Source organism: Porites lutea, chromosome 3, assembly GCF_958299795.1.
Source record: "Porites lutea chromosome 3, jaPorLute2.1, whole genome shotgun sequence".
NCBI lineage: Eukaryota > Metazoa > Cnidaria > Anthozoa > Scleractinia > Poritidae > Porites > Porites lutea.
Window position 1 is genome coordinate 23066026 of NC_133203.1, and position 15000 is coordinate 23081025.

The 15000-nt window shown below is 38.8% G+C and overlaps 2 protein-coding genes across 2 annotated transcripts; one reads left to right on the top strand and one right to left on the bottom strand.

Annotated features, from left to right (window-relative positions):
* The first annotated feature begins 5411 nt into the window (after positions 1-5411).
* LOC140930728 (uncharacterized) lies at positions 5412-9752 on the top strand. Its single transcript, XM_073380430.1, has 8 exons — positions 5412-5555; positions 6010-6150; positions 6320-7281; positions 7596-7681; positions 7824-7931; positions 8023-8219; positions 8590-8658; positions 8782-9752. The coding sequence occupies exons 1-8, from the start codon at positions 5542-5544 to the stop codon at positions 9128-9130; spliced, it is 1926 nt and encodes a 641-aa protein (XP_073236531.1). The 5' UTR covers positions 5412-5541; the 3' UTR covers positions 9131-9752.
* Positions 9753-9929: 177 nt separating this feature from the next.
* LOC140930729 (uncharacterized) lies at positions 9930-11583 on the bottom strand. Its single transcript, XM_073380431.1, has 3 exons — positions 11302-11583; positions 10993-11208; positions 9930-10838 (listed from the first exon to the last, which is right to left on the bottom strand). Exons 1-3 carry the CDS (start codon positions 11479-11481, stop codon positions 10341-10343), a joined length of 894 nt encoding a protein of 297 aa, XP_073236532.1. The 5' UTR covers positions 11482-11583; the 3' UTR covers positions 9930-10340.
* Positions 11584-15000: the final 3417 nt, after the last annotated feature.

Genomic DNA, 15000 nt, shown 5'->3' on the forward strand with positions numbered 1-15000 from the left:
GTGAGTCAACAAAATGGGAAATGTACTCAGTAGGGCTACTACTATGAGAAACGATTTGTCTGCTGACGGCCGATTACGTCAATATTAGCCACGCAAAATAATTTGTTTACCATTCGATTCACTTTTTGGGCAGCCATCATTTGTGCCCAGTCCATCAGTCTGGTAATAGTTTATGTCGCCAGAAAGGTTACATAAAAGAAATTTTACCTCTCAGAAAACATGCGCCTTGCCATTGTTATGTATAAAACCATTTGCAGCAGTTATCATCTATTAAGTTAACAAAAGAAACCAACAATCACGATCAAGATGAATTAATGTGATCCTGTTCGTGTGTACAAAAACTCAAACAACCATAGAAAATGCGTCCCCTGATTGATCACCAAACCTTACTTATCGACTGTAAAAGCTTAATTTCAAGAATGGCTGACAATTACATCACATGTAAAAGACCTGTTACATTGCGGCAACAAGGAATTCAATGTGACGTTTGGTTACAGTGGAACCACAGAACCTGTAACAGTGGTAAGTTACCTTTAATACTTCATTTTCACTCAGTTTGTAAAACCCACTTTGATCTTTGAGGTGATGTCAGATATTTTTCGTTCCATAGCGGCTAACTTTTTTTTTATTCATAGAATTCCTCAACAAGATTATTAGGCTGCTGTACACACAGCTACTGGGATAGATTGGGTTTGCACAGCCTTGGTGACCTTTTCCACACGCGATCTGTAACTGGCTCTACTGTAAGCAGTACAGCTGGCACAAAAGTGACATCCACGGCAAAAAAGGCAGCATTGGAGGCAAAGTTAGCTACCCTTCAAAAACTGTACAATCTTCACATCGAAAGAGTTAAAAATTCATCAAAGAAAAGCGGAACTTTGGCTGCAAGCAGGAATCGCAGAGGCCGAAGCTGAAAGACAAGTGACTGGAGCAGCAGAGGCCAAGGAAAGCCGTGACCTTTTCCAACACTGAGATGAACTCACACCAAGCAAATCACGATTCGAACCGGCCAAGTCCTCCTCTACATCACTCGAAAGAAATTCTCTCCATCCTCAGAGCTCCGAACTTCCAGCACATAAGCTCATCAAGTCCTCATGTAAATCATAAAAAGAAAATCCAAAGTATCCTCCAAATCTTGAAACACCTGAAATACATTAATTTTCCTCACCTACTCGGCAGGAAGAATCGTTCCAACAATTGACAAAAGCTCAGGATCATCAGCACCATGCCTTGCAGCAACTCCTTGAGCAACAACAAGGTATGGTGGCACCAGCCCTACCACAGCCCAGTATGCAGTTCTTCGGCGGAGATCCCATCGACTACTGTGACTTTGTGCACGCCTTTAAGCATCAGGTAGAATGGAAAACCCAAAGTCCAAGTTCTCGTCTCTACTATTTAGTGCAATACACTTCTGGGCCTGTGCAGGAACTAATGAGAAGCTGTTTCTCTATGAGTGAACAAGAGGGAAATAAGGAAGCTAAAAGGCCCTCTTTCAACCAACCTTTAGGAGCTGTGGAATTCCTTGACCGCATATGCATTTGCAAGTGAGCAGATCCAAGTAAATTTATGGCCAATAGAGCTGTCATCCCACAACGAGGCCAACAGTCTGTACAGCTCACTTCAGGTCAGCAGAGGAATCGCTCCAACCACCTGAATTGTAATCTGACCAATTTCAATGAGATAAAACCATTATTTATGGCATAGGGTAGGGTATACACAGTTGCATTTAATTAAATTGTAAAGGTATTTGACATGTTTCATTTTTTAGGAACATGTGCAGCTGACCTAACAATAAGAGACGACGAGCAGTGACGACGAGCATGTGAACTTCAATTACTGTAACATGAAAACCAAACCATAATGCTATCACACATGCCCAAACATGCACGAGTGCTCATCCACATCTGGTAAAGATTCCATTTGCCACCATTTGCTGCCCTCTGGTGAACTTGAGTATTGCTTGACATGTTTTCTTATATTTTCTAACTTACTGTAATTTTGCAATTCTTGAATCCTAAGGTTTTGTTTGAAATTAAGACAGAGACCCCAAGTAATAATTGCCCTTTCTGTGATGGAAAAAAAACCTGGGTTCTTCGATGTTGCAGGAAAAATTGGACAGTCCTAGTATAATAAAAAATGGGCTTTGTCAAAGAAGTGATCAATGATACAGAAACATCAGGGTCAGTTTCAAGCCCTAATGATCAGTATTAACATTAGATGAACAAGACAACTAACGATTATACATATTTTCCACACACTAAATTTTGGTAAGTAGTATTTGGTAGGACTGCCCTCATTGTGACAGTGTTAATAGCCATCTCTAAAATTTTACAAGGCATCATTGGCCGCCACATTCAGACATTAACAGCCACAAGCCCAGGATTCAAGGTTCAAGTTTAATTCGCACTATGCAAGTTGATACAGTACAAGATGGCTTACAGAATCAGTAGGTTAACAAATGATGGAAAATTAATATAATGTACAAGTTTGTTGATATGAGCACAGTGACCATCGTGTTGGTCACTGTCCCATTTAAGTAAATAGAGGAGTCCGGATAAAATCACCCAGGAGACCAATGACAGAAAGGAGCTTGCCGTCCACCTGGCCAGACAGTATGCAGAGGACCATTTTGAAGAGGAACCCAATGATGGCCAACTGCAGAGTCTCGATGACTGCCCAGTCAAACTGGGTGACTCCTCCGGTACAAGAATGTTTCAAGGAACCTTGGCAAACTGCAACTCAGCTGTGAACAGTGGATGGAGAGTTTAGAGACCCTAGTGCGTGTTACAATGGTAGTGGCAAAGAATCGACCAGGATTACATTAACTGTGCATCTCCCTGCGTCAGATACACGAGGTCGTCTTTGCAGGTTAGGTAGGGAAGAATTTTAGTGTAAGGGGTGTGGCCTGAATTAAAGTCTAACAGCCTTTCACTGCTTGTAAGGTCTACAAAAATACCTATGGTACAAATTTGGATTATTTTTTTCCACCATTCCTCATATGTTTTAGAATTATTGAAAAAGCTTGTACTGGATTACTTGGCATTTGAATGGCTATGTCAAAAAATACAGTCTAACAGTCCTATTAAAATTCCCAATAAGATGTGATTTTCTGTTCCATCTTTCAGCCTGCCCTGCTTCCAGATCAGAGGAGATCAAGTGACCAGTAAAAATCCTCAGTCACCCGGGGCAAAACTTTCTAGAAAGCGGAAGGACTTGATCAAACGGTTAGACAGTGTGATCAATAATGGTACTTCAAACATCACAATCAATTACTTTAGGTATGTTTGTTGTTGTTTTTTTTCAATCAAAATGTGAAATTGTTGCATGAGTACAGCATGCACTATGAGAGTACAGCATGTCAGACACTGTGAAAGTGGTCTTCAGAAGATATGCAAATAAGATTGCTGACAAGCTTAACAAGAAATTGCTGGAGAGAAGCGGGGTAAATGGCAACAAATTTGCATGTGTTGTACCTTGTTCTTGGCGAGGAACTTACAGGAAGACTTCCAACAACTGTCCCCATAGTAATAAATATTAGCAAGGAAACCATAGCCCAAGTATTTTTCTTTGCGGAGGGTCTATGAAAAGGTGTGAAAACTATAATTTACTCAATTAAGGATAAATAATGTGATATTTTCACTTTGGCTGAGGCAAAATCTGTTTCTTTTTCCATGGATACAAAATAATGGAAAATAAAAGCAAAATGCATTCATACAAAGAGGAAAAATTGTTGATGAAACATTGTACCACATTGTCAGCATTCTCTTTTCATCCCCCTTTGGGCTTACTTAAGGCGATGCCTAGTTACTTTTGAAATTTCAGAGAGACTCGCCTGTGAGGATGATCTATGTCATGATCATTTACTGACAAACCTTAACTCAAAATGAATTGCCACAGACACTGCAGCATTTCCTTCCTCTATACATTACAACAATTGTCATGGAAAGGTTAGCCTGAACCATCATGAACAAAACATTTCATACAGAGTGCTACCAAGAATTAACTGAAAATGAAAACGATGCTATCAACAATGACGACTTAAAAAGAAAGAATTTGCTTCACCCTTCGTAAGGCCAAGAAACGTTATCTGTGGGGTGACTTGCACTGCATTGACAGAGGCCATAGTGGACAAAAACATGGCCTCCAAGAACTTGGTTATGGAACATTGCACTGCAAAGGAGCTGTCCACAAGGCCTTCTTGAAGGTTGTTCCAGACAAATTGCCAGGAGGCAATTTACTAGTAGATAGAGAGGCTTATATTGAACAGTTCAGAAAAGAACATGCTTCAGAGTGCTAAAGCAGCTATCTTTAGGGAAGTACACCCAGACTAATAAATAACAATAGTTTCACACCAGAACTGTCTGGCTAAGATTAAACAGCTTAAGCAAAACTTGTAATACACTTGATTATCAACTGGCTAACAGCGATTGGCCAGTCATAATTTTTCAATGTGAATAACATTGCAGTAATGCTCATGGTTTATAGAAATTAGACCTCTATGCAGTATTACAGTTAAATTTCACTATTATATAACTATTGTTTTTAAAGAATCTCACCCACCCAGTTTGCATTGCGCGCTCACGCTCAACTCACGCTCTTCATTCGCCATTTTCAGGGCCCCTGAAAATCCAAGTTTTATAACCTTGATATTCCATCCTTTCTTTCGATAATTTATTGGCGTTGTTAAGGTCCTGTTTCGTCTGGAATTACTTCTATAGTTTCGGAACTATCTTTTTGATTCACATTCGTGGAAGAAATTTCTTTCCAAGGGCACTGTGTACTTGGTTTTCTGTCGCGTTTCGTTGAAACGTCGGCCATTATGGCGGATAGCCGTCCTGCTAGGGGCCGTCCAAGAAGACCAGAAGGCATCAAACGCCTCAAACTCAGGGAATCTACATACAATCTGTGGATTGAACGGAAGGAGGCCCTTGGGCTACACGGAATTACGAACAATGATTTTGCGGAGATGCTTCTTCACCAGCAACTTATACGAGAGCGTGATCGATCTCCTCACGCTCATCCAGATGATACTTCACCTCAAGTGCATCAAGGTAAAATATTGAATAATTTTTTGAAAAAACTCACTTTTTTTATTATGCCATTATAGCAGTCTTAGTATTTCGCTATTTTTTTGGTTATACATTGCGCGTTCTTTCGTATTTTTTGGTAGGAAGAAGGCAGCTATTCCTCCAGTCGACCCCGATGGGTAAAGAAATCAGGACTGAGAGTATCACAGTTTCCCCTTTATCCTTTGCTGGTGCTGCAGAAAACTCAAGTTTGAGCAAGTGAGTACTTTTAATTTAGCGTAGAGTCTACAATCGGTATGTTGTGTTAAAATGATAGGCTTGGAAACCTTGTACTAATATCATACAACAATAATGAGTTTCTTCATGGCTTCGTTCATGTTTTCTTGTATTTAAGATTGAAGTTGAGCTAGAGAAAGACCAACTGACTGGGCACAGGACTCTTTTGGATGAGCTTTCTAATTGGAATCCCCTGTTTTCCTCTCTAGAGGGCAACCCTCATTCAGAGGCAGAGACTATGAGTGAAGTGGAGTAAGTGTGTCTATTTCTCTTTGCATTTCTCGAGACAATTTTTTTTGCTGAGATAAATACTCCCACTCTTATATGAGTTCATAGCCAAGCTGCTTAGAATGGAATTTTATGCAGAAAAAACATTACTTGGAACAGCATTTTCACATCCTGTTACTATTAAAATTTTTTATCACAGAAAGTTCTGTTGTACTGTTCAGTGCATTAGCAATATTTTATTTTATTAGCTTCACCTATTACATGACACACAGCGAGCAAAACAAAGCTGAATAAGTAAGCATTCATTGTTAGGCAAAGATTCCACAACACAAATAAGCCAATTACATTGGTCACTGAGTTTAAGAACAACAAAGAAGCTACATTTGATTATTAAAAACAACAACAAAGATGGAAAGACACATTACATGAAACATTACATGATGGATAGATGGTAATAATGGTGAAGTTGTCATTTCAGGTCTGGTGATCATGCTTCTGATGCTAGTGACTCCAAGACTGCAGATAGCTGGGACAACAGTGATCAGTTCAGTGAGTCTGATGATGGCAATAGGAGTGAAGAAGAAATAACTTTTGAAAATATAGAAGTTGATCAAACAAGGTAAAGAATGACATGTACTTGTTTATTTTGCCATGGCAATTTGGAAAAGAGTACTTATAAACACCTAAACCCAATTTTAGTATTTTGAAAAGATTTTTTAAATGTTCATTAGGTTGGAATGTTGAATTTATGATGATATGTTTATGTTATGTTTCTGTTATTTTTACAGCTTTTTGTCCGAACTTGACAGCGCCACATTGACAGCCCTGGACATTGATCTTGAAATGGAAAGTGCCCCCGAAGCAGTAGGAGTGCAGGCCCAGACAGAGGGTGAGCCCACAGGTCCAGCAGAGGTGCAGACAGAAGGTGAAACATGCAGTGAGTCATCACCAATCCTTCCTGTCTTTGGCCCAATGACTTTGGATGAGACCATCGAGGATATGAAATCCAGGATAAAGCCTGCAATTGAAGGACTGGCAATACCTGGGGAACACCTGAATAGGTATCTTGAGTTGTTGAAGGCGGACAGGGTTATTGTGGAGGTGGAAAAGATTGTAGAGTTGCTGGAAGGAAATTGTCCAGAAATTGGGTGTACAGGTCAACGAAAAGTCATAAGTAAAAAATTGGAGGGTGGTGTGTTGCTGATAACACACAAGTGTAGTAATGGTCATGGTGGTATGTGGAGTTCTTCATCTATTTTGGGTGAAAAACGTGGCCAAAAAATGTATGTGTCATCTGTGTTGTTGGCCTCATCAGTTCTGGTGTCAGGAAACAACTTTGAGAAAGTTGCTCTGCTAGCAAAGAGCATGAATTTGAATTTTGTTTCGTCTTCCACCTTCTCAAGGGTTCAGAGTTTATATGCTGTACCCAGCATCAGGGACATGTGGGATAAAATGAAGGAAGTGGTTTGGAAGGTTTTTGAGAAAGATGTTCTTGTGGTTTGTGGTGATGGAAGGATGGATTCCCCTGGGTTCAGTGCAAAGTACTGTGTGTATACAATGATGGAGCACTACCTTAATGTAATTGTGGATCTTGAGGTGGTTGACAAACGAGAAGCAGGTGGTACGTCCTCTTTAATGGAGAAGATGGGGTGTAAACGACTTTTGGAGAGGATGATGAATGGCCTCAAGCTTGGAGAGGTTGTGACGGATGCATCACGAGTCATCATGAAAATAGTCAGGGAACTTAAAGGTATTTTTAAGTTTTTATTTTTAATTTTTCCCAGGGCGTCTTTTTTTCTGTAACAAGTTGGATGTTTTAATACCAAATTCAAATCAACCAACCTATTCCAACATACAATACTACCATTGTTACTTATGAAATAATAAAACTGCTTTTTCTAATAAATTTACTCTGCTTAAAGGCTAGTTTACAGAGTGGAATGACAGATTTCCCTTATGGTTTTTTTCTGGTTTCTGAATTCATGACAAATTTATTGTGTCTTTTCACAGTTAAATTTGTCCTATGTTAACACATTTCTAATTTGTTTATTATCATTTTTGCAGAAGCAAATTGTGAAGTGCTTGGAAACCTTTTCCACTCCCTTGACATCTGGCATAAATCTATAAAGCTGACTGCCAAGATAACCACTGTATGTAGATTCTGATTTATTACTTGTAAATAATCCCTCAGAACTGATTTAGTCCATTTTGTGTTGTGCTTAACTATATTTTGTATTCCTATCTCTCAATATTTCAACAGACTTGACTGCCAATGTGCTTCCTTTTTTATAGGCTGGGAAGATTAAGGGCTGTGACCAACTGTTACAGTGGGTTGAACCTGTGAGGAACCATTTCTGGCATTGTGCAGAAACTTGTGATGGAGATGTTGAAGAGCTGAAGGTATAAGTCTTACAATTATTTGTTTGACTGTTTGAAACTGGATTGCTCCTGGTGACATTTAAAATCAAAACAATTTTTATGTTTTATTAAGGGTATGTGGCTGGGAATCCTACATCATGTCTGTGGAGAGCATGAGTGGGATGGCGGGATGTGTTCCCATGGACCACTCACAGAAATAGAAGGTGGAAAAGAATACCTCCCTATGACTTCCAAGGCTGCCAAGGAACTCCGAAAGATTGTTTTAGACCGGGAGTGGCTGAAAAGTCTAGAGCATTATGTCAGGTTCAGGTATGGATTTTTTAGGATCTCTGTGGTTTTAATCACTCTTTCTTGAAACTCTATCAGTTGTGTCCTCAACCAGCTACAATGTTTATAACAACTTACACTTTATCTGGACTGAGGCAATAAAAAGTAATTTTTTACGCATTTTTTTTAACTTTTTCTTCCTAGAGGTTTTTTAGTTACTGGAGAGGTGCATAACAAAGGCCAAATATGACCTCTGACATTTTGTCAAATTTCCTTCTCTTGCTAAGATATTGTAAGCAAGTTGAAATTATTTTCAAGCTTTGAACTAGTAGTTTTTGTGGGGGCTAGATGGACAGGATTTACAGGGAATCTGGCTGGTCTTTACTTAGTTAAAATAAAATCATTTTTTTAGGCATACAAGCAATTTGGAAAACTTCAATTCCATGCTTCTAAAGTATGCACCAAAGAGGATTGCCTTTGCGTAAGTACATTTCACTATTAATTAGACAGTGCATGCTTTACCAGACAATATTAAATGGTGACATTTTCAGATGCTATTGTCCTCCTTAAGTATTAATAAATGGGTTGTAATATCATGTTTTAGGTATGAAGTTTTTACTGGACGGATTTTGCTCGCAGCTCTTGACCACAATTTTCATGTTTTCCGGAAGACACTGGAAGGCCGGTTTAAGAAAATTTATTCTAAAAGATCAGGTAACTGGAGGGTGGAACCGGTGAAGGGGTCAAAGCAATATCCTCACATGTCTCTGCTCCAGGCAGACATCTTAAGACGCCGCAGTGAAGACACAGAAGCTGTTACCAGACACATTGAAGTTTCCCCTGCAAATCCTGTCCATCTGGCTCCAACAATAGCCATGAAAAGGGCCCCTTCGACTGAGGAGCTGGTCAAAGCCAAATTATCTCGATTTCAAATGGAAAAGAAATCACAATAGGTGCCAAAGAACTCAGCATCAGTAAAAATGCAATCTTTGAAATTACTTTGAAGTGGTGTGTAGAAAAAGAAACTAGATTACATGTACTCTTGAAATACTGTTTAATTCCCCTTTGTTCTACAAGGAAATGTAGGGAAATTTAGAATAAGCAGTAACAAATTTAACAAAACCCACACTACAGCTTCCTTTGTTGCACACACTCTTTTTCAGTTTTCAATCCAGTTAGAATAAATAAATAGATACATTATTTATTTATGATAATAATTATTGTTATTGTCAGTGGTTGCAAATTTACCCACAGTTCTTCATCTAAAATATTCAAGGTAAACTGGTAATGTAAAGAAGTAGATTTTTGAGGGATAATCCACAAAGAACAAAGCCTCCCAAATAACTGCATACCTCTGTGATTGGAACCCCAACCTCATTAGTGGTATGTGAGAGCTCTAATCACTACTTTGTCCTTGCTTCCCAATAGGAGTCAGATTATCAGCATTGGGTTTGAATATAGTAATTTTAGATGAATATAGTTTTGAACATGAGAACCAGACATCAACTTTGGGAATTGTATCATGTTACATCATATTTAATTTGAGCATAATTAAAAGAAAGAAGTGGGCTATAAATGCTGGTTGTTATAATTCAACAGAAAAAAATTTCTAAAGAGAAATTTAAAAGCATTTTTGTCAGTAAATAATAAACAAGTAAACATTTCTATAAAACTACATGTTGTCTTTCTTTACATAGTTTGGATTTCTCCATTTGTAGTAGTACACCTCTGTTAAGGCAGACACTTGGTCCTTGAGTCACACTCCCTTTGTTTGACTGACTAGAAGACAGACAATACTCATGGAGAAACAGTTATTGCTGGTCCCAAAAGTGTCCAGCTTAAAGTGTTGAATGTATAATAAACAAGAACAGTGAAGAAATAGAACATAACTGCACTTCTCTACTTATTTGTATCAATAACAATAAAGGTATTTTGCCCCATGTAAGGGAATCAGGACAGTCTGGGATTCTGGAATCCACAATGGATTTCTGCATTTGTTATTAGAACTTGGATTCTGGATTTCAATCATTAGTGGGATTCTGGATTTCTTCAGTTGTATTCTGGATGCCAAAACCCAGGATTTCTGATTACACAATCAAAAAATTTCTGGATTCCGGAATCCGGATTCCCTTTCATGGCGCAAGATATTGGTTTTTTCTAACGCTAAGAACGGCGAAAACCCATGTAATTACCGTCTGGTGCGGGATATGCTTGGCGAATAACTATTACTACACAAGAAGGCAATATTTTTCGATTCCCTCTACCAAGTTTACCAAATTTCCACAATGTGTATTGCCGGTAAGCGGCCTTCCTGTAACTTTGAGTAGAGTAATCGGGTTCGTCCGCGCGGATGTCGCACCTGGCTCTTATAGCTAATTGCAGCACTTCCCGATCGAGGCAAACCGTGTTAAACATGACATAAGAAGTTACACATGTCCTCTTTTTGCAACAGACGTTTTCCTGTTCATCCAGCATTCTCCTGCAGACACCACAAGTACACCAAGTTTCGGGTATATTTTGCTCTGGTTGAGGCGATGGCGGGTCAATGTCATCGCTCCCGGTTAGCATGTTTCTAGCAAATTCAAGGCTACCGCGTCCTTGACTCAGCAGCCTAATAAGAAGCTGGTCTTTATCGTCAGAAGATAGTTTGGTCACAAACTCCTACAAAAAGAAAAGAGAAAGGCCAGACATAAATAAAAATATAACTAAGCTTATGTGTATAATACGGAGGATGCGCCGAGTCTGAAATAATTTGCATACATGATCCAGGTAAGTAAACTAACTTGAATATAATTTTATAACCTCGTAAACAAACCTTTATTTCGCGCTGAGAGTCCTCTACAGCTTGCCTGTGGCGGGCAAAAGCACTCGGATTTCCGATCTCCTGACCTTCCGCGACCTGGTTTTTGCAAGGTGCTTTCTTTGTACCACACTTGCAATTTGTAGAACATTTTAGGTTCGCATTTTGGCACGGACAGCCTGCGTATCTTGCACTTTTCTTGCGGCTGCAAGTTTTTTTACAAGTGCAAACCTACAGCGAATAGAGCTGAAGTTAGTCAGAGCAGTAACAACGGGTAACTGAAACGACACTAAAACAAAATTTTTAGTTTGACCGAATTCTTACCACGCGATTGCTGTTGGCGTCGCTGGTACTTGGCGCAGCGACTGCGCCGGTAACGGTGGTTTCACGGCTATGAGCCCTGTTTACGGTTCTAATCGGCGATCCATACGCGTTGACCTCAACTTCCTCATCAGAAAGGTCACTTTCTGAAAAATCACGCTCACTGTCTCCTTCAATTTCCATAACAAATGTGACCTTTCACGCTTGTCTGGACGTGGCTTATCTTTGACCAAATATGGGAGCGTTATAAGCATATCCCGGATAACAACAACAACAAAGGCGCGCAATGCAAACTGGGTGGGTGAGATTCTTTAAAATCGTAATGGCACTTTTGAGTAGCATAGGAAATGTCATGAGTTTATACAAATGAGTAAATTATTCAAAGAAGCTCTACTTGTCACATAAAATGCAGAGTATCAGAAAAACAAGAGAAATGCCCCTGCTTTGGTTTGTTTTTTCCACCTCTTTGATAATAAACTTAACAATCCACAGTAGATATCTAGTTTAATTAACGTAATTATGTCAACAATATCTAATTATTTAATGTATTCATCATGTAACCTTTTTCCTTTTTGATTTGTGACATCGACACCAGAATAGGAAAGGCCCGGGGGTCCTCAATGCTCTTTCTACAGTATGGGTATCTCCAAGTAAGAAAGAAACTAAAATGCACCTGTTCAAAGCTACAATCAAGTCCATCCTTCTCTATGGGTCCGACTCATGGTCACTGACAATAAATAGAATTAAACCAGGATACTCCCCCCGATGTACCATATTGGTTTCTTTACATGGAATTCAGGTGGCAATAATGAGCCTCCACAAAGAGAAAATGAAGAGCAAGAAAGCCAAACCTAAGGAAATGCTACAGATGCTGTAACATCTAGAGAGGTATGAAGGAAAAAAGGAGAATGCTTGGCCATGGGTTTCCTAAAGACTGGATGAAAGAATAACAGTGGTTGGTAGTATAATGAAGAAGAAGGTAAGATGTACAGCAGAGTTTGCAAAGGCTTCCCTAACATAGCTGACAAGAGCAACAGTTTCGTGAAGGGAAATAAGAGTTTTTATTTGAGCAATATCAAAAGCCACGACAAAACAACAACAAGACTTTATTCAGCCAGGGTAAAATCAGAATTGCACAAGTAATTTTCATCAAGACCCTGAAAGACCAAAGCCATCAACATCTAAGATGTCTCTAATATTTCAAAGCTTTGCCATGTGGAAAGACCAGTATACTACAATGCTTAATTTCTTTTTTATTATTCCTCTAAGCCTGGTAGCCAGGTAGGAATTTTGAAATATTGAAATTGGTCTATAGAGTTCTGAAGTTTGAAATCATTAAAATTACATTTGTGAAATTATGGGATTTGTAGGGACATTCAGAAACAACAACATCCAAGAGGCCTCCCTGCCAGAAACTAGCATTTCGGGGCCAATTGTCTCTGAAAATATTAGCCCAGTTATATTCTGATGACTCCACACAAATCCTTCTAAATTTGACCTGGGTCTAACCATTCTTAATTTTATCTTCAATCTTTATCTTTAGAAATGATAATTGCCACTAGCGTTACAAATAATTCTAATCCATAATAATGGAGTGGCCAGCAAACACTTAATTACATGGTATAAGAACAGATTAAAAACAAGGATATTAACTTTTAATTTTGCAGGTTACTATACCAGCATCTAAGTGTGTTACAATATTGTGCGACACACTGTGTTTTTGTGATCTAGTTGCCATATTTGATATTATCATATTTGGTCATTAAAAGAATGCAGTTTTTACTTGAACTCGATGGACTCTTACCTGTTGAAACATGGTGTCAGAAAGAACTCCGTTTTACTTGTCGAAATTTTTGTTCAAGTCCATGTAAAAACCAGTGGAAGTTGCTAGCAAATCCTGTTCCCTTCGCCTAATCGCATTTCTGAAGCAATCCACTCATTGAAAGCGCAAGAAGATGCCGACAGATGGTGACCACATGGAGCCGCACAGTGCAAGCAGCATTCAACCTCCAGTGCCAGCATATATTCCCCAAGTTTTATAGCACAATTTTCCGCTGCGAGCGCAATTAATTGCCTAGGAGACGTTGCTGGAAACTGGGAGTTTTTCAGCAGATGATCTGTTTTCATATTCAGTCATGCCTTCTCTTGCATATTATCCTTTGGCCATTTTATTTTAAACTGTATTTTCTTGCACAATAGATTATTGCTGTGAAGCCACCAGCCCTCCCAAAACACTAATTCAGGCTACATATGCAACCTTCCTAGGTTAAATGTGGACAAAACCAAGATTTCAGGATGGAAATATGTCTGTCAGTATGTCACTGAATCTGCCTCCACTTTGTGAACCTCAAATCGAGACCCTTTTTCACAGTCAATCAATTCAGAAAGGAAGCACCACATTTTCTTGGGGAAAGGGAAAAGAAAATATTGTGTACTACAAAACACTTGAACATAGATAAACAAGGATGTGGAAAAATCCTGCTTTGTGACGAAAGCCATGTTCATGCAAGTGAAGTAAGTGAACGTAAAACAATTTCCACAAATTGAACCAATATATGTACATTCTCATTTCAGTGGGAGGAACCTGTTGTAGAAATAAATCTCTCAACAGCATGTGAAGAGCCAACAGGTCTACAAAAAGAACTCACAGAGGAAGCATCAGCCATGGATTTTATTCAGCATTTTTTTCAACATGGACTTCCTTTAAAATATTGTCAATGAAACCAACAGATTCGGAGGAGAAAGGGAAGTTGAAGCAGGTAAAAGAAACCAACTTTGGACTAACCCTTTGACTGTGGCTAAATTAAAAGCCTGGCTTGGTCTACTTATTAGAATAGGCATCAAACATTTGCTTTAAGTTTCTTATTACTGGTCGAAAGAGCTGGTTTATGGAGTCCCAGCATCTGCTTCAATAATGGCAGGAACAAGTATCTTCACTTCAGTAAAAAATTCAAATCTAAGAAGCTGAAATTGCCAAGCTCTACAAGGTGATGTCTCTTTAAGATGTTTTGAAATCCCGTTTTGAACACCAGTACAGTCCTCACTACATCCAAGCAAAATTGTGACAACTTTGCATAAAGAAATATATGACAAAAACCTTTTTTTTTACAGTTTTTTCACTAATGTCCCCCTCGTAAAAGATTTATTAGAAAAACAAACCTTTTCTTGTAGAACTGAAAGGGCACATTCAAAGAAATTACATCACAAAACAATACCAAAGAAAGAGCACAAGCTGGCAAGAGGGCAGCAATTGTATCAAGCGAAGGAATGTCTTTCCAATGAAAACTTTAACATTATAAGATTATGCCTAACAAACATATAAATGAAGCAAATACAATAGCTATCTATATCAATAGCTACTTTCTTTCTATGGCATGATATCCTGTAGTGCATCCGTTGGTAATTACTTTTGTTTAAGCTTTATAAAATAAACAGTGTAAGAGTCTTCCAGTCTATGCTACTTCCTGTTTTAAGATCTAAAGTAAGACTACTGTTTTGGAACTAAAGCGTTACTTGACAGTGAATAGAGGCTTTGAGCGTTTAAATTGTGCGATCGCGTTCACTTACCCGGAGAGATGAGACCTTCTTATGCTTCTCTTTGCTCCGTATCTATTTTTTGGGGGGGAAACGAGACAAACTTTCCCGCCGTCCTTCAGCCATCATCAACTTGTCAATGGTTTGGATTGCTGACAGTTTGTTGTC